Source organism: Tursiops truncatus, chromosome 8, assembly GCF_011762595.2.
Source record: "Tursiops truncatus isolate mTurTru1 chromosome 8, mTurTru1.mat.Y, whole genome shotgun sequence".
Taxonomy (NCBI): domain Eukaryota; kingdom Metazoa; phylum Chordata; class Mammalia; order Artiodactyla; family Delphinidae; genus Tursiops; species Tursiops truncatus.
The window spans coordinates 54,888,245-54,915,842 of NC_047041.1; the positions used below are offsets into that span (position 1 = coordinate 54,888,245).

A 27,598-nucleotide genomic window follows, 5' to 3' on the forward strand; every position below is an offset into this window, starting at 1 on the left:
TTGTGGCCTACTTAAAGCAATGTCTTTACAGGATGCATTTTTATATTTGCCTCATGCCATGTTCCATCTTAAATCCTTACTCTTGGTTTTTCTCCTTTTTCTCTTCCATTTTACTTCACATAATCTTATATTCTAGCTAATCTACCTTAAAACCTTTTGGAAATAAAGAGAATATAAATAAAGAAAACTTTTAACATTTTTTCTTTCTTTTTTAAAAAAAATCTATAACCCAATAAGCCCAATAACCCTATTCCCAAGTGAGAAAGGGAAAATAAGAAGATCCAAATAGGAAGGAAAGCTCAGGCGCTGTGGAAGGCATACGGTCCAATCTTCAGTAAGTGATCTAGGCAAGTATGACCTTGAACTATTAGGGTTGGTCATCTAGCTATCAGTGTGTAAAAATACTTCAGGGGTATACAGCTTAAAAGGCCCACCCACTAGGTTAGGGGAAACGCCAAAAAGGAAAAAATGTTTTGGACTCAGGCAACAGAAATTAGTTTATAAGGCTGAAGTTTAACTCCATATCACAGTTATTATGGTTGCTGTTCTGCTGTTTGTTCATTCAGGGACTTTTACTGGGTGTCTACTTAGAGCTAGCTAACCTCTTCGCTAATTATTGAATATATAGAGATGAATATGATCCTTGCCTTTGAGAAGCTAGTAGCCTAGTGGAAAGGAAAATAATTATATTAAACAAACAAAAAAAAGTACAAAATAAAATGATCAATGATAAAATAGCTGGTAGTACAAAGCAACTTCGGAAGCGTAGTATATAGAAGGAGTGATGAACCCTCCTAGGGTGATCAAGGAAAGTGCCACAACAAGGTGAAGGTGAAGGTCTCTATTCTAGACTGTGAGGAGATAGTTCAGAAATAAGGTATAAAAAAAAAAGAAGAAAGAAATAAGGTATAAGGCCTAAATTGCTCCTCCTTGCGGGTGGGGAATGGTGGGGAAAGTTTCGAAACCACAAGTAGAATCAAGAAATTCCTTGGCATAAAAGACATCCTTATTCTAAGACTTGTGTAAAGGAAGTCACCAGAAAAAGGATATGAAGTCAAGCAAAGTTGATTCATTATTACAGTAGAATGCCAACTATCTAACAAATAATGGGCTTTAGAAAATTATCAATGGATGCTTAAACTAGTAGATAAATGTTTTATGAGGAATATGATATTTATATAGTCGCAAAGCATCTCCCATAAATTACCATTAATCTCAGAGGGAAATATGGTAACTTCATAATGCAAAAAAAACGGGAAGACATCATCTTAATTAACCAAGAGATCGACATTAACATCATCAATATTGGGACAAACTGACATCAGTGCCTCCTGATAAGACAAAGCTAAGGATATATCACATCTGTAGAATTCCTGCTGAATCAAACGATAAAGAAACATCAGACAATACCAAATTGAAGACTATTCTACAAAGTAACTGATTATTTCCTTCAAAAATGTCAAGATCAAGAAACACAAAGAAAGGCTGGAGGATTATCCAAATTTAAGGGGAAAAAAGAGCCATGACAATTAAATGCAACTAAATGTAATGCATGATCCTAATTTGGATTATGGACTGGTGGGGGGGGCGGGTGGTGGTAAAACTTCAAAGAACATGATTGGACAGCTGATGACATTTGAGTGGATTGTAGATTACAGAACTGTAACTTCATATGTCTTGATTTTGATAACTGTATTTTAGTTATGAACAGACTAACCCTTAAGAAATATAAACCTACAAATGTAAGTATTTAGAGGTAAAGGACATAATATCTACAACTTGCTCTCAAATGGTTAAAAAATTTAAAAATTATAGACACAGGGAGGACAGAAAGAGAATCAACAACAAAGCAAATAGGGCAAAATATAAATAAGTGGTGAATCTACGTAAAGAATATACACAGGAGTTTTTTTTTTTTTTTTTCGGTACATGGGCCTCTCACTGTTGTGGCCTCTCCCATTGCGGAGCACAGGCTCCAGACGCACAGGCTCAGCGGCCATGGCTCACGGGCCCAGCCGCTCCGCGGCATGTGGGATCCTCCCAGATCGGGGCACGAACCCGTGTCCCTTGCATTGGCAGGCGGACTCTCAACCACTGCGCCACCAGGGAAGCCCACAGGAGTTCTTTTTAATCTTCTTGCAACTTTTTGTAAGTTTGAAATTACATTAAAATTTACTAAAAAGAGGTGCACTAAAAACTACAAAAGCGATATAAAGAAAGAATGGACTCTTATATAGTGCTTCTATTCCCCGTTAAGTATGACCCTCTTATACCTTGAAAACCAAACATAAGTCTTAGACTGATCAAAACCTTTATCCCTTTCCCTGGCGGTCCAGTGGTTAAGATTCTGCATTTCCACGGCAGGGGGCGTGGGTTTGATCCCTGGTCGAGGAGCTAAGATCCCACATGCCCTGAGTTGTGGCCAAAAAAACCCCCAAAAAACCCAAAAAAGCCCTTTATCCCTTTCTCTTAAATCATAGCATATGTATTCCCAGTCCCTTGTCTTTGTGAGAATGTACTAAGGAACTATACAAGGATATGGTGAGAGGAGTAAATGCAGACTATAAAAACTGGCTTTATAGGCAACTATATTACATATACCTACTTTGAATGGTGAATTTTTTCTGTATTACAGAATATTTTAAAAAGAAGTAATATGCAATGAAAGATAAACAACAAAAATAAATGAGGCCATATATAATAACAGATCAAAGAGCAGAAAACTTTACACTCAATCAGTTCCAAAAATAGCCAAATTTTTGTCCCTTTCTTAGAATGAAAATTGAAGGCTCACTAATGAAATGGCATGTTAGGGAAGTAATGATTGGCTTATAGCTCTCTTGGGAAAAAACTAGCAATTTCAAAAGATAACCTGAGATTATGTATACACAGACATCTACTGTTCAGGTCCCCATTTCAGCACCAATTCATAACCTAAACATTTTACTGGCCCACTATGAAAATATTTCTCAAGGGAAAAAAAAGGCTGGTATTATTCAAATAACTACAGACTTAAAAATAAAAGAGGGAAAAAAACATCTGATGAGTTAAACTAAGAATGGAATCTATACATATCAAATCAGTAAGTCTAAAAGAAATAAAGAATAAGCATCATCTTACTATAACTAGACATAAACTGATTCATAATCAATACAGAAATAATAAATTAAATCTTAGCAAATTGATTCAGAAAATATTACTATTATTGATAATATGCAGAAGAAAATTATCCATTTTCTAAAATGAGTGCCATATTGTCTGTTTGTTAAAATCAACATTTTAATTTTTAACTGATGAGTTTTCAAAGACCATTTCAAATGCTACCTCCTTCATGAAGCTTTCTCATGAAGTTTAATACATAATATAAACTAATAAATAAATGTCAAATTGAATTAATGGAATAATCAGCAATGTGAACCATTAGTAAGACTAATCTAGGAAGATTCCACTGAAGAGTTAAAATAATAATTCCTGCACAATATGAAGAAGCTGTATTAGAAAAGTGAAGGTGCCAAGAAAGCATTCCAGAGACAATAATGGAGAGGTGAGGAGAGGAAATGGAGTGAGTGAGGAATGATCAAGAGAAGATAAACAGTTTTGTTTGGATATATCAGAGCTTCTAAGTACAGGTATAAATATACTACCTGACAATATGGGTGGTTAAGGTAACTGACAGACATGGGTACTAGATTTGTAGAAAGTCTCAAAGCTTATGATCATGAGTCTATTTCAAATGACTTACTAGAACAACATAATTAAAATAGCACTAAGGATAATGATTTTCCCTATTATGGAGTCTGGCTTCATAGCACCTTCCTTATAATTAGGACAACCATATAATTATCACTAAACTGGAACACTTTTGAGAGTGAAAGCGAATGCTATTAATAATTATTCTAGAACAGAAATAAACTAAGACTTGTCCCATGCAAACTGCAATGTATGATCACCCACTTACAGCCCACTTATGGCCCCATCTCTGACCACCTTGATCCTTTCTCAAGATTCAGCAACAACCATTTCAAAAGGTATATTCACTTTCTTGCATACTTCTCCTACTTACTCAAAGCAAACAGAAGGAATCACAGCTCTATCCAGTTTGATAATACCTACCTGCCAAAATCATCATCTAAAATTTACCAATTACTTGATGAACATATGCCAGGCAGGAAAGAATGGTAATAAGCCTTACCAAAAACAAAACTTCAGCTCACTGATTACATACCAAACAAAAGACAATAAAATCAAAAGAACTAACAAGTCAAAGCATACATGTTTATTTGAGATCCCTAGATTCAACTATTTTAGGACTAGGGCACTATGTCAGCAGCAATTACATAAATCAGAAGTAAAATGGATCTTACCTTGGGAACTTTGGGAGGACTCCGTAGAAGAGGAACTACTATCTGTATAACTCTGTGGTTCTTCTTTTCCCTCCTGAATAGATGAATTACCAGCCTCTGCCACCCTGGATGCTTGCTGTAATGTTTCCGTGACCAGCTGCCTTGTTTGTTCACTAACAACTGTAGCTTGAAACGTCACTGGTTTAGGTTTAATAAGAACCTAGAACACAAGCAAAAATACAACCAGTATAAATTTAGAGCATTTAAAAAATGCTTAACTTCTAGGTCATGATGAAACAAATATTTTCCTGACACAGAAAACAGTGCTCTGTACATTTATTATACTTTGGGCACAGCACTGTTCATCAAAGACTAATTCAATCTATGAACAAATTATAGCAGGCCACATACAAAATTTCAAGCGGTACATGCTACATTACAACAGCTATGATTCTAACAAGAGCCTTTGACCCTGTTTTTTCTTGCCTGTAATGACTTCAGGAGTCATTTTACAGTCTGTAGGCTATACAGTAGAAAGATAGTCACAAACTAAGGATGGCAGAACAGAAAGACACAAGGAGCCTAGATTCCCAGGGGAATTTTTGAGTCACAATAACAGTCCAGGATTTCCTTCCTCTGAATATTTATCAACATAATAAAAATAAAACCCTAATTTGTTTAAGCCACTGTTCTTCAGGTTTCTTTTCTTTAGCAACCAAATGAAATTCCTAATTAACACAACTGCACAAAGTAAAATTGCTAAGGACCTAAGTCATCTTTGAAGAAATCCCCAGAGGAACACTAATTTAGACAACTATTACAATCGATAAGGAACATGCGATAGATCAACTCTTGGCAAAGGTCAAAACCACAGACACTACAACAAGTGAAATGGGAGAAAAGTTTCACAGTGAACCATTCCACTTCAAAATCTGGACTCTGGGAGTTAACTTCAATTGGGTACATGGAATAAAAATATTATTTCACCACAATTATTTTTTATTTCTCCCATATATAAGTTTCTAAACCTTTTCAGACTCTTTAAGTCACCATTTCCAAAAATTCAAGAATGAAAACATGGGTTATGACTTAGATGATAGAGCAAATGAAACTGTTACAGTTGAAATTTAAAGGCAATTTGAACTTATTAGAAAATCACAAAACTTATTGTTTAGATATGTAAACTATTTGGCTATAATACTGAGGGAACTGATTCTAAAGGCAAATTATTAGTTTATAGGTAAATTAGTAGCTTTTACAAAAATTCTAGGATAGCATTTCTCAACCAAAGCTGACATCGATTCCTTTGATATTCTCAGAAAAGTAAAGTACCTGCAAAATAAACAGTAGCCCAGCAACACAGGATTAAATCCTGAGCCTCAGTTTCCCAGACAAATCTCCAGAAAAGCTCCCTTATCGTTTACTTGTTGAAAAATGAATGGATCTTCAGCTTCTCCATTATTTAGGTTTCAAGTAAATCAAATTTTATAATATCCAAAGTGCTTTCAAAGGCCATATAAGCTTATAAAAAATACTTTTGAGAGATTATGAATAACCATCATCCCTCAACCATCTTCTTCTCAAAAAACAATATATACCTTCAGCAAATTTCATTCCAAGGGGATTCTTTTTTTTTTTTTTTCAAAGATTTAATTTTATTTATTTTTTTGGCTGTGTTGTGTCTTCGTTGTTGTGCACAGGCTTTCTCTAGTTGTGGTGAGCGGAGGCCACTCTCGTTATGGTGCGTGGGCTTCTACTTGCAATGGCTTCTCTTATTGTGGGGCACCGGCTTCAGTAGTTGTGGCTCACGGGCTCTAGAGCGCAGGCTCAGTAGTTGTGGCACACGGGCTTAGTTGCTCTGCGGCCTGTGGGATCTTCCCAGACCAGGGATCAAACCCGTGTCCCCTGCGTTGGCAGGCGGATTCTCATCCACCGCGCCACCAGGGAAGTCCTCCAAGGGGATTCTGTTCTCTAAGCTTTGCTCATGACATGACACAAATATTTAAGATGTATATTTTTTTAAGTACTGAAAAGTACTATTTTGAAAACAGATGATTATACACATTCAATCATAACTTTTAATAATCTGATTCTTTAAATATTACTGATCTTTTCTAGGAATTTGAAATATACCAGAGTCAAGAAAAATCACCATATCTTAGCATACCTGTGTTTTCCCTTGCTGCCCATAAACAATTTTTGTTGGGATGATTTTAGCTGCTGGTTGAACTGTGGAACCTATTCCTTTTGGCTGAGTTACAATCATTTTGGTGATGGGTCTTGTAGCAGTGATAATAGCTGGCTTTGCTCCTGTTGGTACCGTCTGAATAGTCTTTTCTCCCTAAATTGAAGTCAGTAAACATATGAGATTTATATGCATTTTTTCACTGAAAATCACAGAAAGGTTTTACCAGGATGATGGGCAAAGGGCTGTAAACTCTGCAACAAAGTACAATGTTTCCAGGTGATCAAAAATCTTAGATCTAGTTGAAATGATCTCAGAAGTCCTCTGACCAACCTTCTGTCCTATGAAGGCATTAAATACTTCTTGGTGAGTGAATTTAAAAAATCACCTTATGTAAGAATACTTATTATACTGTCTCATTCATAGAATATGTACATAAAATAAGAGTCAAAAATTATAGAAGAATATATACTAAAATGCTAACAATGGTTATCTCTAAGTGTTGGGACTATAGGTCTTGTCCCCCCAACATTCATCTTTATTGACGTTTATCTGAAATGAACATATGTGTAATAAAAAAATTACTGTGCATTTTACCAATAGCTAAATGTTCACATACAAAATAAACTACCTCAGTTCCCCAAACATGAAATTATAAGGATATATAGCAGAAGGCCTCTGTGAAACAGTATGGGCAAAAGATGAAATCAGCAGAGATATTAACATTCTTTCTGAGGTTACATGGGAAAATACAAAGAAAAAACATAGGACTTCTCCCACGTCAGCATGTTACTAATATCACTTTAGTCTATTAACTAGATAGTTTAAGCCCATTAACTTTTCACCATTTTCATCTGCTTTATTCTTAAGTACCATTTTCTGGTCAGTTATGGAGTCAATACTTGAGCTTAACTAAATTAAATTCAAATACAGTCATTTTACTAAACTATTAAAATTTTAAAAATTATAATCCATAAAAAGTAAAGGATCTGAAATTTTTTCACCTTATCAGTTTTTCTTTTTAGTCATCATCACCTAAATGTGTGGCCATCTAAACTTAGCAGCCAGTAAAAACAAAGCACCCAGGTGAGCTGGCAAAAAGGTAATCACTCTGTGAATTTAGAGCTAAATGATTACAAAATTCACATGTTTAAATATCTGCCGCAGTTATCTAAGGGAAACATGGAGTGTCTGCCAATCATGTGATTACTTATTTTAATACATGTACACCCTTCACAGCAGCATCTCTGGAAAGAGCTCTAGTTCATTTGCCAAGAGCTGCTAGTTTGCAAGTGGGCATGCCCTTCTATTAAGTAGCTCAATGGGGCCTGTCCAAGTATAATTAAAGACCATTCAAAACCAATCAAAACCAACTAGCAGGCTATTTTTTGAAAAAGCTCTTCTGGTGTGTGTGTGTGTGTGTTTACGCATACACAGGTAAGCAAGTTATGAGTACAGGTACATGTACATATGTGGTTAAGCTGATGGTCTTATACTCTGATCTGCTTGTTTGACTATCATTTCCTGTGTCAAACTGTTGCTATTAGATGTATATAGCAGCTAGTACTCACACACACTATTCTTAGATCTATGTGACCATAGGACCTAGAGTACATGGCACTCCCCTCTTTTAATATCAAGTTCCATGAAATTACAAACCAAAAGATAAAGCATTCTGAAAATCTGAATTCTAATCCTGGCTTTACTTTTGGCTTACTATGTGAACTAAGGCAAGGAACAATCTATGTTTTCCCACGTGATGAAAAAATCTAATACTAGACCCCTACCAACATTGTAAAGACTGTGATGCCTAGGAAGCTACTAGAGATCAACTACAATGAAGTATAGCATTTTTTTTCTAGCAAAGTAGGGACACTACCAAACCTAGATAGTTAAGTACAAAGAGTAATAACAGTAAGAAAAAAAAATTATTGAGGACTTCCTATGTGCCAGGCACTGTTCTAAGCACTTTCAACAGCTACCAGTTAGTTACTCAACAAATTCACTGGTAGAGATCATCATCCCCAACGTACAAATGAGGAAATTAAGGATGAGAGAAGTCGAATAAGTTAGCCAAAGTCAAACAATTATGATACTCAGAGACAAAGCCTAGGTTTGGCTAACTCCAAATCTCTTAACCTCTTAACAACTGCCTTCAGAACTATAAATGAATCTGTTATTTATTTGATTTTTTTTCACTAGCTCAAAGACGTAAAAATGAAAGTAACAAATCATTGTCATTAATTTAGTCTTAGTCCCAAATATTTCTCTTTGCCTAGCCTAGGCGAAATACTAGACTGGTATCTATTGGCCAAAAGCAGGAATAAACTGTCCTCTGACAGAAGTCCCTCTGTAGTTAACCCAGTGGAATCTTCCATCTGGACCAAGCTAAGCATCTAAATCATGGTCATAAGCAACTTAGGTATGAACAACATGTTTTAGAAATTACTATAAAAAATGGCATCAGTAGGTGGTGTTTTTTAACAGTTATTACATCACAGCAGGGGTAAATCAAGCCATTCTGGCCATTGTGGGTTCTGAAGTCCTTAGACAAATATTTGTATAGCTGGTCTTTAAAATCCTTAGTGGATTGCTGAGTCTGCAGTTCAAGCTCTTACTTACTCCAGCATTTAGCAATGTTGTGACAACGTTTTTGCCCGGGAGGCCTTGAATGGTGGTTCCTTTTCCTGTAGTCTTTTGCACAACAATCACATTGGGCTTGGAAGTCATTGGGATTGTAGTGATTTTGGTAGTCGTTCCTTAGAGAAGGGGGGAGAAAAGGAGGCCCGAGTTAAGGACTAGTGATATTTGGTTACTTCTGTTTATGTTGTATACAATTAATACATGTAGTTGATGTCATCCCTAGATGACGTGAAAGCTGTCATGAGGGTGAAAATGAAGGCCTGGAATAATAAATTACAAGTTGTCCTAGAATGAGAGAATATTAAGAATTGACTCTTACAGCATTCATCTTTTTGGAATCTGAGGGCCTACACACCAAACTCAGAATCTAAAAATATCACTATCTGCTTCCCCATCAATATTCCTCTCCTGACTAGTTAACTGAAACAAATTAGAAGCTCTATTCCATGACAAACATTTCTCCCAAACTCAATGGTATTACCTGTGTGACTAGTGTGATAGGAAAACTCTTCAAAAAATAACATAGAAAAGAGGTAAATATGTATCAAAATTCTCATGTAACACTAGACTATAGAGAAAATTGATGAAATGTCATTTATTTTTATGTGACAAGAAAAACACAAAATAAACACAGTCACAGACCAAGTCAGATGAAACGTATACTCATCACCTGCAACACTCTGAAAAGTCAGAGGATGAAACCCTAATTTATATACTTATATATATAAACTTATATTTTCCATCATTAACATCTATGTAGTAGATCTATATCTACTGATCCAAACATATTATTATCTTACCCTCTCCCCCACATCCTTCCACAAACTGCTTCTCTTCCACCTATCAAATCTATCTACCTATCAAATTTATACCCTATATTCTTCTGATTGTTCAAGTTGGAAATCCTGGTGTCAATCTTTGCTTCTTGCCTTGTCTTCATTCCCTGTACCCTCTAACAAAATGAAAGCCCCTTGGCTCCACACTGTATCTTTTCACGCCACTGAGTCCTCAGTGCTTAGCACACACTGTACGGCAATTACTCAAGTAATCATTCAACGAGTATGTGAATGAACTAAATTTGTCACCAACATATGTCTTCTTTCAAAATGTTATCAATGCCAGCTCAATAGACAGGCCCACATCTCTTTTGGCTTCCCATATTTTCTCCCTATTTCAAGTTTCTCTATCATTCAAATAGCTCTGATGCATCCTGCCATAGCAAACATCCTAAAAAAACAAAAACAACTCATTTCACCATATCAAGAACCAACAACATGTGAAATTGGTCAAAAACCTTCCAAATCCCCACTGTATTTAGTTCCAACTTCCTGTCTTGGGTTTCAGAATCCTTTATAATCTGGCCTTAAATCCACCAATTAGATCTTATTTGTTCCTACTCCAAAATACACACCATAAACTCTAGTTTAACAAGTAACTCCTTTTACTATGGCTTCCTATTACCTACCACACAAAGACCAAACTGCTCTGCTTAGCCCTCCAGGTTCCGTCAGACCTTAATTTTCAGGATTATCCAATATATACCTCTCCTTCAATGTGCTGGTTTCCACACTGGTCCTTGAGCACACCAATCCCAGTGCTACTTCTGCACCTATAATTTTCTCTGCCTATGAAAACAGGCAAGTCATATTTTTCTGCTATAGGCCTGCATATCATTTATCAAATGACTAAGCACAGAATGGGTACACATTAAAAACACAACTGATTAATATACTCTCAAGAATAAAAGTTAAAATTTAATCTTTTCTACTGAGAAACCCTAGCATTCCTTACTAGTTTTAGAAATAAGATTGCACAAGAATAAGAATATTCTAGTTATATGTCAGTTTTGGGCCATCTTGTTACAATATCTTTATAATACACTTGCCATCATCTAATGCCTCATCAGTCCAAGGTAACATGCTCAGGTAACATAAAAAAGCACTTTTATCCGTGGGCCAGTTTCACAAATGTTTTTCCCTTTACCTGCAGTCTCTGAATAGTGAACTGTTAAGAGCCACAAAAACCAAGCTGCCTCTTATCCACTTACATCAACTTTAACTCTTAATTAACTCCAGTCCCTCATATGTGATTATGATGCCTCCTCTGACAATGCTCCCTCACCAAATAATTGGTTAATAAAAAAGTGTTCTTAGAAAGTAAGCATTAAGAACTATCTCAAGGAAATGTAAACCAAGATTTAACTCCATACCAAAGTACAAGGATCACTTTTTTGACAAAACTTGCTTAACAAATGAATTATATTTATAACTATGAAAATGTCAAATCCTTTCCATTACGGGTGTGTCAATTTATGAGACAGTTGCAAACCAAGTTCACCAGCTTAACAAAATGGGAGGTGGGGGCAATGTTAGAAAACAGAAGAAAAAGGCATAGCATAAGGAAAAGCAAGTACAGCATTATATTACAATTATGAATAAATTAAGAATACAATTTATGACTAGAATTATCAAATTATAAAAGTTTAAAATTTCAATAGCATGTTTCTATATCTCAGGTGACATCTACATTATATTGAAGAAAGAAGTATTACTCATTTAAAAAAAAGTCTTCCTCGGACTTCCCTGGTGGCACAGCAGTTAAGAATTAGCCTACCAATGCAGGGGACATGGGTTCAATTCCTGGTCCAGGAGGATCCTACATGCCGCGGAGCACCTGAGCTCATGTACCACAACTACTGAGCCTGTGCTCTAGACCCCGCAAGCCACAACTACTGAGCCCATGTGCCACAACTACTGAAGCCCACATGCCTAGAGCCCGCGCTCCACAACAAGAGGAGCCACTGCAATGAGAAGCCCGTGCACTGCAACGAAGAGTAGTTCCTGCTCACCCCAACTAGAGAAAGCCCACACGCAGCAACAAAGACCCAACACAGCCAAAAATAAACAAATAAATAAATAAATAAAGTCTTCCTCTATGTTTTCACAGTATTCAGTGTATAGTTCTCATGTTACAAGAGACTATAGAAGTTCACCTGTTTAGCATTCTTTAGGGCAGAGAATGCACCTCATGTACATCACGGTGTATCACAGCATCCGACCACATATCTAGTTCATAGCGTATTAGAGAACTCACCTATACATAGTCTTTACTTATAAGGAGTCAAGATACAATGGGTGCAAGTAAATGTGAATCACATTTGGATCATGGGCCATGATACTGACGCATTCCAGAGATTCCTATTCAAAAATAAGATGCCTGTAAAAGTTTGAGCATTATGGTAGGTAGGCTTAACGAACACAAATTTATTGGCCCAGATTTTACTATTCACAGATTCTTAAATCACTCTGACAATCTTGGTTTTTTGGATAATGTTTTATGTGTTACTTTGCTCAAAGAATGAGCAAATGAATGAACAAATGGACAAGTATATAGACGCAAGCCTTGCCTGGACGTTGTACTAAAGATCAAGGGAATCAAAATCAAGTCCTGCCATTGTCAAAGGTTCTCATAATGTCCTTAGAGTCAAGATAATGAGTTTACCTCTGGGTTCTGAAGGAACCCATCTTCTGCATAAAATAGGCATGATTTTTCAACAAAGCTCTCCAAAAGACTTACATATCTAATAGTTCTCTCTATATATACACATATAAGTAAATATTTGATTCCATAAGACATGAATTAAATAACTGCAAAAATAGTCATGCCTTCCACTTAATTGCTTATTCTAATAAAAACTTGACCTTTCTAGAAAGCACTTTGAAAGCATGAACTTGCCTTCCAAGATATTATACAAAGAAAATAAGAACTTCACATAATAATTTATGTATAATGATGTTTGTCACAGGATTATTTATGACAAAAAAAATTGTTAAGTAACCTAAAACATTCAACAATGAATAAACAGTTAAATCATGGTGCATCGTATGAGAGAACACTGTATAGTAATTAATCTGGGGAGGGGGTGGGGTGTCAAAATACATTTAATGGAATGGGAAAATGATATTATTATATGAAAAAAGATTAAAACTGATAGTATTAGATCTAAATTTAATTTTAAAAATATACATATATACACAAAAACATTTATACAAAAATCTAAAAAGAAAAAGGAATAAACAGAAATATATACACTTAAATTTTAACATATTTCTCTAGATGGCGAAAATTACAGGTTTTTAATTTTCTTTGTATACCTTTCTGTATTTTCCAAATTCCCAACAATAAAGGGGAAAATATCATTTTTTTAAAGCCTTCTATGCTTACAACCAGGTGTTTGAGTATATTTTAAGAAAAGCATTTCTTTATGGTTGTGGGTTGGTGGGGGCATGGACTCTAGTATCCAGCATCTGATCACGGATGAAGGCAGAAAACTATCTAAATTCATCCAACCAGGCTTATCGGTTTACTGTGAAAAGACAGGGATTGAAAACTACTAATAAACTAACCGATAATCCCAGTATCATAGAGCAACAAGAGTATTATAAAATAAGAAAACTATCTTTATAAAGAATACTGATATGTAACGTAAGGATCAGTTTAAAGCAGTCAGAAATGAGAGAAGTTCTTTAGAATTAAAGTGTCAAATAGTGAAGCAAAGGTTGAGGCAAAATGAGCTCCATGCAATGAATAAAGCTATTTCAGCTGTGAGCCCAGTACATCCTATAGTGCTGAAAAAGTTTAAGAACTCTTCCTCTGTACACCCATACACTTGAAATAGTGACTAACCATGAGTTACTTCATATTTAAAAACAAAGGTGGATGAAATGTATACATGTGTAGGGTATATATCTCACCGCCTCTTTGCTTCTAGGGCAATGTGCTTGCCTGTATTGCTCTAACCTCATACAAAGCAGCTAAATCATAAATAAGGTTTGAAAACAGAGGCTTTTTGACATGTAGACATTCCTCCAAGCTATATGGTATTAAGAATTCATATGTAAGTAAAGAAAAACCCTTATGGTCATAAAAAGCTATACACTAATAAGAAACATGATTACTTTTTGAAAAATGTTTAAGTATGCGCTCTATACTATTTAAAGATATTGTCAGGTAATAAATTATAATTTGAGTTTTAACTGTGTTATTTAAAATATCCTCTTAAAAGCTGGAGTATGATGATTCTTTCCCTACTGATTTCACCCTCCTCAGTTTGGCAAACATTGAAACTTACACTTAAAAAGTAGAGCCAAATTTACCAGCTTTAAATGTAGTGCTTTATGCCAATACCATGCCCTGCTTTTTTTTTCACTCCTTGAGTTATCAGCAACATCATATTACTGCCAGGAACTTCAATCCCTTCACTTTAAAATGTTAGAACAATTCACCTGGGGCATACAAAATATGGCTAGTCTACAAAAATGGTAGACAGTTAAAGTCCACAGGGCTTGCTTGGTCAGAGATTATTCACATCATTTTAATTAAAAAATAATAATCAATGAAAATGGATACCATGTTAACATTCCAGTTCAGGATACACAACGCAAATATTGCAGGAATAAATGAGCCAATAAAAACCAGGTAAGGTTCCAAAATACCAATAAATATTAGCCTTCACTATCTGAGTAAAACATTTTTAAAAAGTAAATAGCCAATATAAATGGTGAAAAGCAAATAAAAATATTCAAGTATTTTTATTTTTAATATGCTAAAGTGACATTAGTAATTGAAATTATGAGATATGATCCCTCAAACATATTTAGACTAATAAATACTAGTTCTTCCTCTATCTAGCTTGTATGGTTTTGGACAGGTCAAGTTCATCCTCTAAACTTAAATATGTCTGTACCTGTAGACTGGGGCTGATACCAACTATTTCAGAGTTATGAGGTATGAATTGATAAATGGGGCAATACTTTGTAAATGAAAAATCTCTACGCAAATGTAAACCATAATCCTTCCATTCTGATTAAATGCAACTAGATGTTCTAAAACTCTCAAAAGTTTAACATATGAAGATTTAATACTAGAACTAAAAAACTATACTTAATCACTAAAACATCAGGACTAAAAACAAAGCTCTAGATTTCTAAGCAGAAAACTGCAATCAAACAGAATCCTTCCAACAGTGAAATGTTTTTTCCTCTTATTGGTCACCTATACCTTTAATGTACTTCAGATATACCTACCAGAAACTATATTACTGCTAATTATCTTGCCCCCCAAGGTAGCTAATGATTTGGGTACTACTGTAATAATGCTACCACTGGTAGTTTTCACGTAGGTTGCAGCTCCAGGGGTTGCAGCCATCCGACCTATAGATGGGCTCACTGTTGGCCGAGTATAGGTTGCCTGTGTGCCTATAAAAGGGAAAAGCCAAGAGAAAAACTTGTCATAACTTTTAGAAGAATGACGATTTATACAGTTTAACTATAATTCAACATAATCTACATTGCTTTAACTTGAAAATGGAATTTCAAGGTGTCAAGCCATTAAGTAACAATTTATAGCCAGTTTTCAATGCACATAGCAAGAACTATAGCCAACTCAATTTGAATTAATTTTACATGTAAAATTTTGTAATGTGTTGCATCAAATTACTAACCCCAAGAAAAAGTATAACCAAATCTGTTCCCTTCTTCCATTACCCTTCTTCCACTAGTTTGATGCCAAAAGAAACTTAAATTTAATCATCTTTCCTGCCAGAGCATTTTAGATATTTCTGTTATAGATTTCAAGGTCTCTGCATCTGTTTTATGCCGTCTCAGTGCCAAACCCAACGGCAGCACTCAGCAAATAAGGCAGTATATTGTTTGACTAAAATTTTATAAATTTTTAGGGCTTCCCTGGTGGCACAGTGGTTGGGGGTCCGCCTGCCGATGCAGGGGACGCGGGTTCATGCCCCGGTCCGGGAGGATCCCGCATGCCGCGGAGCGGCTGGGCCCGTGAGCCGTGGCCGCTGGGCCTACGCGTCCGGGGCCTGTGCTCCGCGGCGGGAGGGGCCCCGGCAGTGAGAGGCCCGCGTACCGCAAAAAAAAAAAAAAAATTTTATAAATTTTTACTGTTTTGTACTCTGCTACCCTCTAAATATATTTCAATCTTTTAAAGAGATATTCCATCATTTTACTAGAGATTAAAATTGAAGCTGCCAAGAGTTACCAGGAATATTTCTTCTTAGCCTAAAAAGTTCACTATTTACATATTTCCTCTTAACTGACCCATTAGAATATTTTTCTTCATATCTCTCAAAGGACTTTACATTCTTCCCCACTATTTCTAGAACTTTTTCCTTTCCCCAAACAGGAATTAAAAATTAACCAGATAAGCCTGTTGTAGTTTGTCACAAATCTGGTAACTCAGAAACACTATTCCTAAGCACTGTTCCTAAATTCCTAACACTGTTCCTAAGAGCCGTTAGTTTTGGGGAGAATGAAGATAACTCAGATAAACACATTCTTCAACTGAAAAAAATTTTTTCATGATAATTAGATTCAGGGGTCACTGTGATAACTATTTCAACAACCCCCTCCCAAAAATGGTTTTACTCAGTTAGTATTTACCGTTTTAAAATATAATCACTACCCAAAAAAGGGAGAAGTGGAAAAACATTAAGTAGAATTACTTTAAATTGATTACAAACATACATCTAAATCAGAAAAAAAATCTAGTGCAAAATAATTATGCTATGAAGATACATAGTTAGAATTAGTTAATTATAGCTGGAAAATATTTCAACTTAAGCTTTTGTTTTAAAATTAGAAACACTTATTCTAATATATATACATAAGCAAAGACACAATATTATTTTTCACTACCTTTCCCTAACATGAGGAATCATATCTACATAGCACTACTATCTTTGTACTAAATGGAGAAAAGTTTTGGGTGAAGAATGATAGATTTAATGCAAGAATAACAGTGTTTTTAAAGCATAGGCTTTGCAAAGAGACAGAAAGTTAGAATGGCAGTTACCAGGGACTGGGGAAAGGTGGGAATGCAGAGTTATTGTTTAATGGGCACAGAGTTTCAGTTTGGGAAGATGTAAAAAGTTCCGGAGCGGGCTTTCCTGGTGGCGCAGTGGTTCAGAGTCCGCCTGCCGATGCAGGGGACACGGGTTAGTGCCCTGGTCCAGGAAGATCCCACATGCCGCAGAGCGGCTAGGCCCGTGAGCCATGGCCGCTGAGCCTGCGCGTCCAGAGCCTGTGCTCCACAACGGGAGAGGCCACAACAATGAGAGGCCCACGTGCCGCAAAAAAAAAAAAAAAAAAAAAAGTTCTGGAGCTAGACGGTTGTAATGGTTGTAAAACAATGTGAATGTACTTAATGCCAATGAACTGTACACTTAAAAATGGTGAAAATGGTAAATTTCATGTTATCTACATTTTACCACAGTTTTTTTTTTTTTTAAGCAGTTTTGGGAGTCAAACAGATCTGGATTCAAATCCCAGTCTTGTCTTTTATTGGCTGTGTGGCCTTGTGCATATTGCTTAACATAAGCCTCTGTTTTGTCTCTGAGAATGAAGATATTAAAGCCTAAGGGAGATTAAGGGTAATGCTTATACATACTTTTATATAATGGCCAATAGATGATAGCTTATAAACTTGAGAAAGGAATCATTTTACACTCTAGATTCTATTATCTAAATCTGGCCCTCTTCAAAAAGTCTGGTAAGAGTTATACAAATTTAAAATAATGGTACTGGCTAATTCTAACATTAATTAATCGTAATGGCTATTGAGCACTCTGCTGGGGACTTTCCATACCTGATTTAACACTTACAATAACTTTATGATCACATTGAAATAGACAATGGAAAAGACTGAGAGGAATTAAAGTAAACTGCTCAAGGTCACAAAAGGTGGTACTATTTAAAATGTTCTATACTGTCACTTCCTTGGGCATAGCCTGGATGCTCTCATAACTGGATAAAATGGCATCCTATGCTTTTCTCAGTCTGAGTAATGCTTACTACACTGTAATGTTATATAGATTCTCAACCTCATCAGTGTGAGATCCTTGCAGGCGGGGACTGTGTTTTCATTCACTCAACAAATCCTGACTAAACACCTACTTACCGACTAGCTCTACATATATATGGTGAATAAAACAGACAAGGTCCCTTATCCTCATGGAGCTCATGGTCTAATAAGGTGAATAACATTAAACAAATCGACAAAAAGTAGCTAAGTAATTAGAAATTATAGTATGTGTTATAAAGGAAAAGAAGAGGACCATGACAATAGCAGAGAGCTAATTTCAGTTGGGAGGAGGAAAGAGTCAAGAAAGACCTCTTTGAAGAACTGTCTCATTAATTTCTATATTCCCAATGTCAAGTGTATTGCTAGTACAGAGAAATTACTCAATAAGTATGATGAATGAATGGACTGACGCTCAAGAAAACTTACCAGTAGGAGTGGTTACAAGTTTAGTTGTCATAATTGCACCATTACTGCTAACCACCATAATAGGGGAATTGCTACTGGTGGGCAGAGTTGCTGTCACTGGTTTGGGTAAGATTTTACTTGGTTGAACTTGTTGTGTGATGATTTTAACACCTTTGAAAGAAGAAAGATAAATCTCAGTACAAATTATTTTTAATAACATGTGCTTTGTATCAACCCAAGAGGGCAGCAGTTACACACATTTACTGAGTCTTGCCTAAAAAGAGGCTTTTGTTCATACTGATGAAAGATATTCTTTTAACTTTTATTCCTCAAATTCCTATCTTCCCAAATTTCTCTCATTCAGAAATATAATTAAAATACCACAAAAGCTATTAACAAGTTTTAATGAAAAACAATTTTTCTTTTGTCTATGATCACATCATATAAGAGCTTTCAAACCAAATTAGCCATTGATCTGAACTTTTACAAACAATCTGTGTTCCATGCAAATACTTGGGATGAAAGGACTAGGATAAGAAGTCAAAAATAAAAGCAGGGCAGGAATACTGATGCAGACATAGAGAACGGACGTGTGGACACAGGGTGAGAAGGGGAGGGTGGGATGAATTGGGAGATTAGGATTGACATATATACACTACCATGTGTAAAATAGATAGCCGGTGGGAACCTGCTGTATAGCACAGGGAGCTCAGCTGGGTGCTCTGTGATGACCTAGGTGGGCAGGATTGGGGGGTGGGGGTGAGGGGTGGGAAGGAGGTCCAAAAGGGAGGGGATATATGTATACATATAGCTGATTCACTTCGTTGTATAGCAGAAACTAACACAATATTATGAAGCAATTATACTCCAATAAAAAAATTTAATGTAGCTTTTATATATTCTCAACTCTACCAAAGATTTCTCTAACCTCTTAAGACTGTAAAGAGCAAGAACATTTTGTTTTTGAACATTTATTTTTAAATTGACTTCTTTTAAAAGTATTTAAATAGCTCACTTTGTCAAAAGTAAAGAACGCACTATTATTGCACCTACATAAAATATGCATGTGGACAAGAACTTGAAGGCAGTATATAAAAATAAAATTAAAATGTTAGGGTGGTGATGTTATGGTAGTTTTTACATTTTTCAACTTTTTAATTTAAATGTTATAAGTGTTACACTGCCTTTTCAAATGTAAGATGTCCATTTAAAAGAAATCTCTCATGTTAACTACAAATTTAAGTACTAATAATTGTTAATCAAGGAAGGAAATTTTTGGTAACACTTTTTCCCCACTAAACTTCACTGAAATAATTCATGGGATAGAATACATTTCAACAGACAACTAAAATTTTTATTACTTTTTTGGATGGTGATTTAGGTTAAGACATTAGGAAGCAAACAAATTTATTTATTTAATAGCCTTAAATAATTTCAAAATACTTGTAGCCAACAAAGAAGTTAAAATTATGACATCCAGGCATAATTAGGCAAATTACTTAATAATCTCTATGACTCAGTTTTCTCATTTATAAAATAAAGATACTATTAGTATATACCTTCTAGGGCTATGTGAAGATTAATTACATCACAGTTGTGAAGTGCCTAATACATAGCAAGAGTTCAATAAATAAAGTATTATTATTGTATAAATAAATTCTGATTACAATAAATCATAAACTGTAAAGTTGTAGGGAAAAAATGATTTCTAATATTATCTTATTAATGAATTACAATAATGCTTAAGGTACATAAAAAGAAACCCCCAAAGAAATAACCACAGAGATAAAAATTAAGGAAATCATAAGACACTACTTTGCTTAGTCCTACACAAACAAGTTGAAAATTTGGATCAAATGGATAATTTTCTAGAAAAACAGTATTTATCAAAAATTGACCTCAAAAAAGATATATAAATAGACAAGTTTCCTTGAAACAAAATTTTAAGAGCTCCTCCCCCTTTCCCCCCAACATAGCAGGCCCAGATAGTTTCACAGGACAATTCTATGGTCCTTTAAAAAGAAAATAACTCCAATGTATTTAAAACCATTCCTCTCATCACAAGAAAAAAAATATGTAACTATGTGGTGATGGATATTAATTAAACTTATTGGGGTAATCATTTCATAATATACGCATATATCAAATCATTATGCTGTACACCTCAAACTAATACAATGTTATATGTGAATTATATCTCCACTTAAAATAAACCAACAACAAAAACCATTCCAGAGAGTGATTTCTGACAAGAGAGCATAAGGAGCTCTGCTAACCTGCTAACCCAATGAAACTGGCAAAAATGATTTAAAAAAACAACCAATGAAAAGCTCTGGAAACGGTCCTAAGACCAAATGAAGAAACATCTATTCAAGAATACACAAAGGGCTTCCCTGGTGGCGCAGTGGTTGAGGGTCTGCCTGCCGATGCGGGGGACGTGGGTTTGAGCCCTGGTCTGGGAGGATCCCACATGCCGTGGAGCAACTAGGCCCGTGAGCCACAACTACTGAGCCTGCGCGTCTGGAGCTTGTGCTCCGCAACAAGATAGGCCGTGACAGTGAGAGGCCTGCATACCACAATGAAGAGTGGCCCCCGCTCGCTGCAACTAGAGAAAGCCCACGCACAGATATGAAGACCCAACACAGCCAAACATAAATAAATAAATAAATAAAAATTTTTTAAAAAGAAAACACAGAAATATTTGCTAAGAACAGTGAAATCTATGACATTTAAACTAACACCTGTTCCTCCTCCCTCCCTATAGGTGAAGCAAGGACTGCTCTCCAGACTGCTGCAGTCAAGAACACAGGGTTTCCTCCTACCCCAGCTCCCAGTTGGCGGGCTTTCTTCTGAGGAGCAGAAGGACTTCAGCTTATCTCTTTCTGCTCCCAGGCACCTGTTTTAAGTCCCAGGCAACTGCAGTCAATAGGTGGGTACTCCCTGCTTCTGCCCAGCCCCCAGTTCATGGAACAAAGGCTCTATCTTGGGCACAGAGCCACTGAGAATACTGGGGTCCTGACCACCACTGCCCTGGCTTGTGAGGGAGTGGCTCCACCAACCAGGGGAAGCAAGCTGAGAGGATCTCAGGCTGCTTGCCCAACCTCCCACACTTGCCTTCACTGAGTGCTCAGCTCCTAGAGCAGGGGTATCATTCAGAGAGAAGTCTGCCATTGACCCTACCCCCAGAGCTCCAGAGCTGCCTGAGGATAGAAACATGTCCTAAAACATATAGCTCCTAGCCTCTTCCCAGAGGAACTGACTTCATATGTAACAGAGCATGAAGAAGTTCAAGCCTAAGGGTGCTCTCAAAAACAGTGGAGGATGTGAATGAAAGGCAACTAGAAGGAGAATCATGGATTTAATTAAGATACCTTTTAGACTATAGGCCAGTTTGCAGGACAGAACTGAATAGTAAGGAAGCTGAGAGGAACGCTCCTATGGTCAGAACAAATATCAAAAATGGACCTTTGAGATTATTCCTTCCAAGAAGCCACAATTTGGATGAGTTCACAGAGCAACTTATGCTCCAGGAATTGTTGAAAAAAATAGAGCAATCAGTTAGTGGAGTTTAACAGCTGGGTGTGGTCAGGAAAAGAGGAAAAAGCCATACCAATATCACTGTCACCTCAGAATAACTGGGCATACCCAGAGCTGTACCTCCCTGAGGAACAACAGCAGAGACTTAACTTCAGCAACATAATTGATCTAGTCACTAAACAACAAAGAACCATGCCAATAACAATAATAAATCAGGGGTGGGGGTAGGGGAAGATCAGTACCCAGCTACAATATATAATGTCTAATATCTATATATCTAATATCTAAAATATCAATGTAAATATCTAAAATGTCCAGTTTCCAACAAAAACTTGCAAAGAAACATGAAAGTATGACCCACACAGTGGAAAAAAAGCAGGCAACAGAAACTGTGAGAGCAACCAGATGTCAGACTTAACAACAACGAAAACACTTCAAAATAGCCATTACACATACGTTCACAGAAGTAGAGGGAAGCATGACTACAAAAGTAAAAGAGGGTATGATGACAAAGTTGCATCAAATAGAGAATATTAATTAAGCAATAGAAATTAGAAGAAAGAACCAAATGGAAAATGCAGAGTTGAAAAGTACAATAACTGAAATAAAAAATTCACTAGAAGGGCTCAAGAATAGATTTGAACTGGCAGAAGAAAGAATTAGCAAATTTAAAGACAGATCAATTAGAGATTATGCAAGCTGAAGAATGGAAAGAAAAAAGAATGAAGAAAATGAACAGAAATGTGGAACACCATTAAGTGCACAACATATGCAATGTAACTACAAAAAGGAAGGAATAGAGAGAAAAGAGAAAAAGAAGTATTCAAAGAAGTAATGGCTGAAAATGTTCCATATTTATTGAAAAGCAATAACTTACACATCCAGGAAGCTAGACAAACACTGAAGAAGATAAATATAAAGAGAACCACAAACAGGCACATCACACTAAAAATGCTGAAAGTCAAAGACAAGGAGAAAATCCTGAGACCATCAAGAGAACAACAATTTCCATTTACAATGGGATTTCATTAAGGTTAGCAACTGACTTTTCAGTGGAAACAATGGAGACCAGTAGGCAGCAGAATAACGTATTCAAAGTGCTCAAAGAAAACCTGTCAACCAAGAATTTGATATCCAGCAAAGCTATCTTTCAAAAAATGCAGATGAAATAGTCTTTACCAGATAAACAAAAACGGAGAGAGTTTGTTGCTAGCAGACCACCTTACAACAGACACTCAAGGAAGTTCTATGAATAGAAGGAACAAGAAACAAAACAATGATATCCACTCTTGCCAGCTATATTCAACATTTTACCAGAGGTTCTAGTTAGGGAAATTAGGCAAGAAAAAGAAATACAAGGCATCCAGACTGTAACAGAAATTATCTCTTTGCAGATGATTTGATCTTTTATATAGAAAATCCTAAGGAATTCACTATAAACTACTAGAACTAAAAAGTGAGTTCAGCTAAGTTGCAGGTACAAAATCAACAAAAAATCACTTGCATCTCTATACATTAGCAATGAGTAATCCAAAAGATGAAGTTAACAGTTCCACTTACAACAGCTACAAAAATAAAATACTTAGAAATAAATTAACAAAAGAAGTGTAAAATTTATACACTAAGAACCACACATTTCAACACGTTGAAAGAAATTAAAGATCTAAATAAACACAAAAACATCCCATGTTCATGGATCAGAAGATTTAACATTATAAAGATGGTAATACTCTTCAATTGATCTACAGATTCAATGCAAACCCCATGAGATTCTCGGCTGATTTCTTTGTAGAAATTGACAAGCTGATTCCAAAATTCATACAGAATTGCAAGGGACCCAGAATAGCCAAAACTATCTTTTAAAAAAGAACAAAACAGGAATACTCACACTTCCTCATCAAAACAATGTAAATCAATGTAATCAAATCAGCATACAAATAGACATATAATGGAACAGAATTGAGAATCCAGAAATAAAGTCATACATGTGCTCAGTGGATTTTCAACAAGGGTGTTGAGACCATTCAATGGGGGGGGAAGACAGTCTTTTTAACAAATGGTATTGGGACAATCGAAGAGCCATGCATGAAAGAATGAAGTGGGATCCTTATTTCACACCTTAACAAAATTAATCAAAATAGATCAAAGACCTAAATTTAAGAGGCAAAATTATCAATCTCTTAGGGGAAAAAATAAGGATAAATCTTTATAACCTGGGATTTGGCAAAAGATTCTTAAATACAATACCAAAAGCACAAGCAACAAAAGAAAAAATAAACTGTACATTACCAAAATTAAACATGTTTGTGTTTCAAAGGACATCATCAAGAAAGTGAAAAGACAACCCACAGAATGGGAGGAAATATTTGTAATTCATGTACCTGATAAAGGTTTAATATCTAAAATATGTATAGTAAAAAAAAAAAAACATACAATTCAATGATAAAAAGACAAATAACTCAATTAAAAAGTGGCAAAGGATATAAATAGGTATTTCTCCAAGGAAGGTATATAAAGGGCCAATAAGCATTATGAAAAGATGGTCAACACCATTAGTCATCAGAGAAATGCAAATCAAAACCACAATGAAATACCACTTCACACAAACTGGGATGGCTAGAACCAAAAAGTCACAGACTAGCAAGTGTTATCAATGGACAAGTGGATAAACAAAATGTGAATTATTATTTGGCCATAAGGAGGAATGAAGTACTAATACATGCTACTTCATGGATGAACCTTAAACATTGTTAAGTAAAAGAAGCCAGTCACAAAAGATCACATATTATATGATTCCATTCACATAAAAATCCAGAATATAGAAATCTATAGACAGAAAGTAGATTAGTGGTTGCTTAGGGCTGGAGAGGTTGTCACGGTGAGTAGGGAGTGATAGCTAAATGGTACAGGGTTTCTTTTGGAACTGATGAAAATGTTCTAAAATCAACGGTAGTGATGGTTGCACATATCTGTGAATATACTACCTACCACTGAACTGTACACTTTAAATCAGTTAATTGAATGGTATGTGAATTATATCTCAATAAAGCTGTCCTTTAATAGAAAAAGTTCCAGAGCGTTTTAAAAAGGAAAACTTTACAATTCTTTCTTGGAAGCACACATATCATTGAAACTAAAGCCTGACAGAGACTGCAGGCAAAGAGAAAACTACAGACCAATTTCCCTATGTCTATCAATGCATTACTATCCATACCTCATACTAGGTATGAGGCAGAGGTGAAATGGTACAAACTTCCAGTTATGAGATAAATAAGTGCTGGGGATATAATAATGTACAGCATGATGACTATAGTTAACAATACTGCATTGTATATTTGAAAGTTGCTAAGAGAGTAAATCTTAAAAGTTCTCATCACAAGAAAAAAAATTGTAACTATGTGTGGTAATAGATGCTAACCTATTGTGATAGTCATTTTGCAATAGATACATATATCAAATCATTATGTTACACCTAAAACTAATACAAAGTTATGTGTCAATTACATCTCAAAAAATAATAATAAAATGTTCCTATCAAAAAATAAAACAAGGGACTTCCTTAGTGGTGCAGTGGTTAAGAATCCACCTACCAACGCAGGGGACATGGGTTCGATCCCTGGTCCAGGAAGCTCCCACATTCCGTGGAGCAACTAAGCCTGTGTGCCACAACTACTGAGCCCACATGCCACAACTACTGAAGCCCGTGCACCTAGAGCCCATGCTCCACAACAAAAAGCAGCCACCGCAATGAGAAGCCCACACACCACAACAAAGAGCAGACCCCACTCGACGCAACTAGAGAAAGCCTGCGCACAGCAACAAAGATCCAACGCAGCCATAAATAAATAAATAAAATAAGATAAAACAAACAAAAAACTGAAAATGTCAGCATCTCCCAAAGTCCTTTTCTACCACCAAATAAAATCCAGCTTCAGTGGAGGAAAAAAATCCATTTTCTTTTCTTAAAGATATTAAGTACGTTAAGATGCTTCTTCGTCTCCCTGTATCTAAGCCTCCATCCTACCTGCCTTTCTATTCAATACTTTTATGATTCGATAACTTAACAGTAATTGCCTCCTACCCCTGCGTTCCCACTGTGCTAGAGATGCTTTCAATAAACTGCTAAATTGTTATACCACAAACTTCTTCACTGTACACAATGTCTTTTAATCTTAGCACCTCTGCCCATGACAAATTTACGCCAGATTCACAATACGGCCTCTAACACAAGACTCCCCAGACTAATTTTTCCACTGCTCACTTCCCATAACCCCAGTGGGCTCCAAAGTATAGTTCTAAAGTCTGGGTTTGTTTCCTCGGCTTCCTTTATCTCTTCTGAGAGTTCACTGAAAAAAACCTCTTCCTGCTGTGCAAACAGCTTTTTTCTCCCTTCTCTATTCCCAAGCACCAGTTCTCTCTATGTAAGTATTTCCAACAGGAGGGTCTCAAAATATATTTTGGAATTAAAACTCTAATGCTTGAGGAAACTGTATGTGGAAGTGAATCCATATATATTGCAATCTTCAGAGAACTGGTGACTGGGGAAGAATTACCATCTCCTGAAACATTTTCCATTTACCTGACTCCTGTTTGATTTGAATGGTAGGCTTGATACCAGGTGGCAAAGGAGACTGCTGAGGCTGTTGCTGATGAGATACCGGAGAAGGCTGGGCCACCTGTTGCTGTGTCTGTTGCTGTACTTGATGTAACTGCTGCTTAGGAGACTGTTGATGCTGTTTAGGAAACTGTGCAAGAATCTGAGTTGGGGCACCCACTAAGCTTTTGGGAGAAGGAAGTCTGGTTGATGCCATTTTGATTGCTGATGTAGATACACCTATAGAAGAGTAAGGATTAGAACATTTAATAGTAAAACATAATTAAAGCTACTTCTGGTTATTGTAGGAAGTAATAGCTTAAAACTAGGCAAATCAACAAAAATAATGATTATTAAGCACCTAGTGTCAGATATAATGTCTATGGTATTTTACATATTTTATACCTAGTCCTCAAACTTTGCAAGGGAAGCATCATTGCTCTAACACTCAAGAAACTAACTGATTTTCCCTTGGTGAAGAGTCAAAACAAAAGAAACAAAGTATCAGGCAGGATGTTCTCACACATGTTTCTCAATAGGTTTTTCTCTTAAAAAACACAGGTTCTCAATGTGAATAAAAGAACACGGGTCGGACAGGGAGGGTGGGAGGGAGACGCAAGAGGGAGGGGATATGGGGATATATGTATACGTATAGCTGATTCACCTTGTTACACAGCAGCAACTAACAACAATGTAAAGCAATTATACTCCAATAAAGATGTTTTTAAAAAAAAAAAGGACAAAGCAAACTAGGTTTTGAATCTTATTTGTAGTACAGTTTTTCGAATATTATTTTTCAGGTTCTAATGAGTCAATTTAAACATAGCATTAGACAAAATAATTCACACTGAAACATTCACCTTTCGAATTATTCAGCATGGCAAAGTACAACAGCTTTTCTATGTCTCATTTCCAATTACCTATAAATAAAATCATTTCTTGAGAACTGGGTCATTACATAATCATGTGAAAAGTTACAAGTGGGCATACTACTCAATATATCCACAGCAAAAA

At 35.9% G+C, this 27,598-nt stretch overlaps 1 protein-coding gene across 13 annotated transcripts in view; it reads right to left on the reverse strand.

Annotated features, from left to right (window-relative positions):
• EMSY (EMSY transcriptional repressor, BRCA2 interacting) overlaps window positions 1-27,598 on the reverse strand; it is an 81,322-nt gene that overhangs the window by 19,322 nt on the left and 34,402 nt on the right. For all 13 annotated transcript variants that reach the window (XR_004527876.2, XM_073808417.1, XM_033862235.2 and 10 more), the window contains 6 exons: window positions 26,570-26,824; window positions 18,475-18,624; window positions 15,258-15,428; window positions 9,151-9,287; window positions 6,511-6,684; window positions 4,365-4,563 (listed from right to left, as the gene is read on the reverse strand). Coding sequence is in view for 12 of the 13 variants with exons in the window: in XM_073808417.1 (XP_073664518.1) it covers window positions 4,365-4,563; window positions 6,511-6,684; window positions 9,151-9,287; window positions 15,258-15,428; window positions 18,475-18,624; window positions 26,570-26,824 (1,086 nt within the window). In the remaining variant the exon portion in view is untranslated. The remainder of the gene's footprint in view (window positions 1-4,364; window positions 4,564-6,510; window positions 6,685-9,150; window positions 9,288-15,257; window positions 15,429-18,474; window positions 18,625-26,569; window positions 26,825-27,598) is intronic.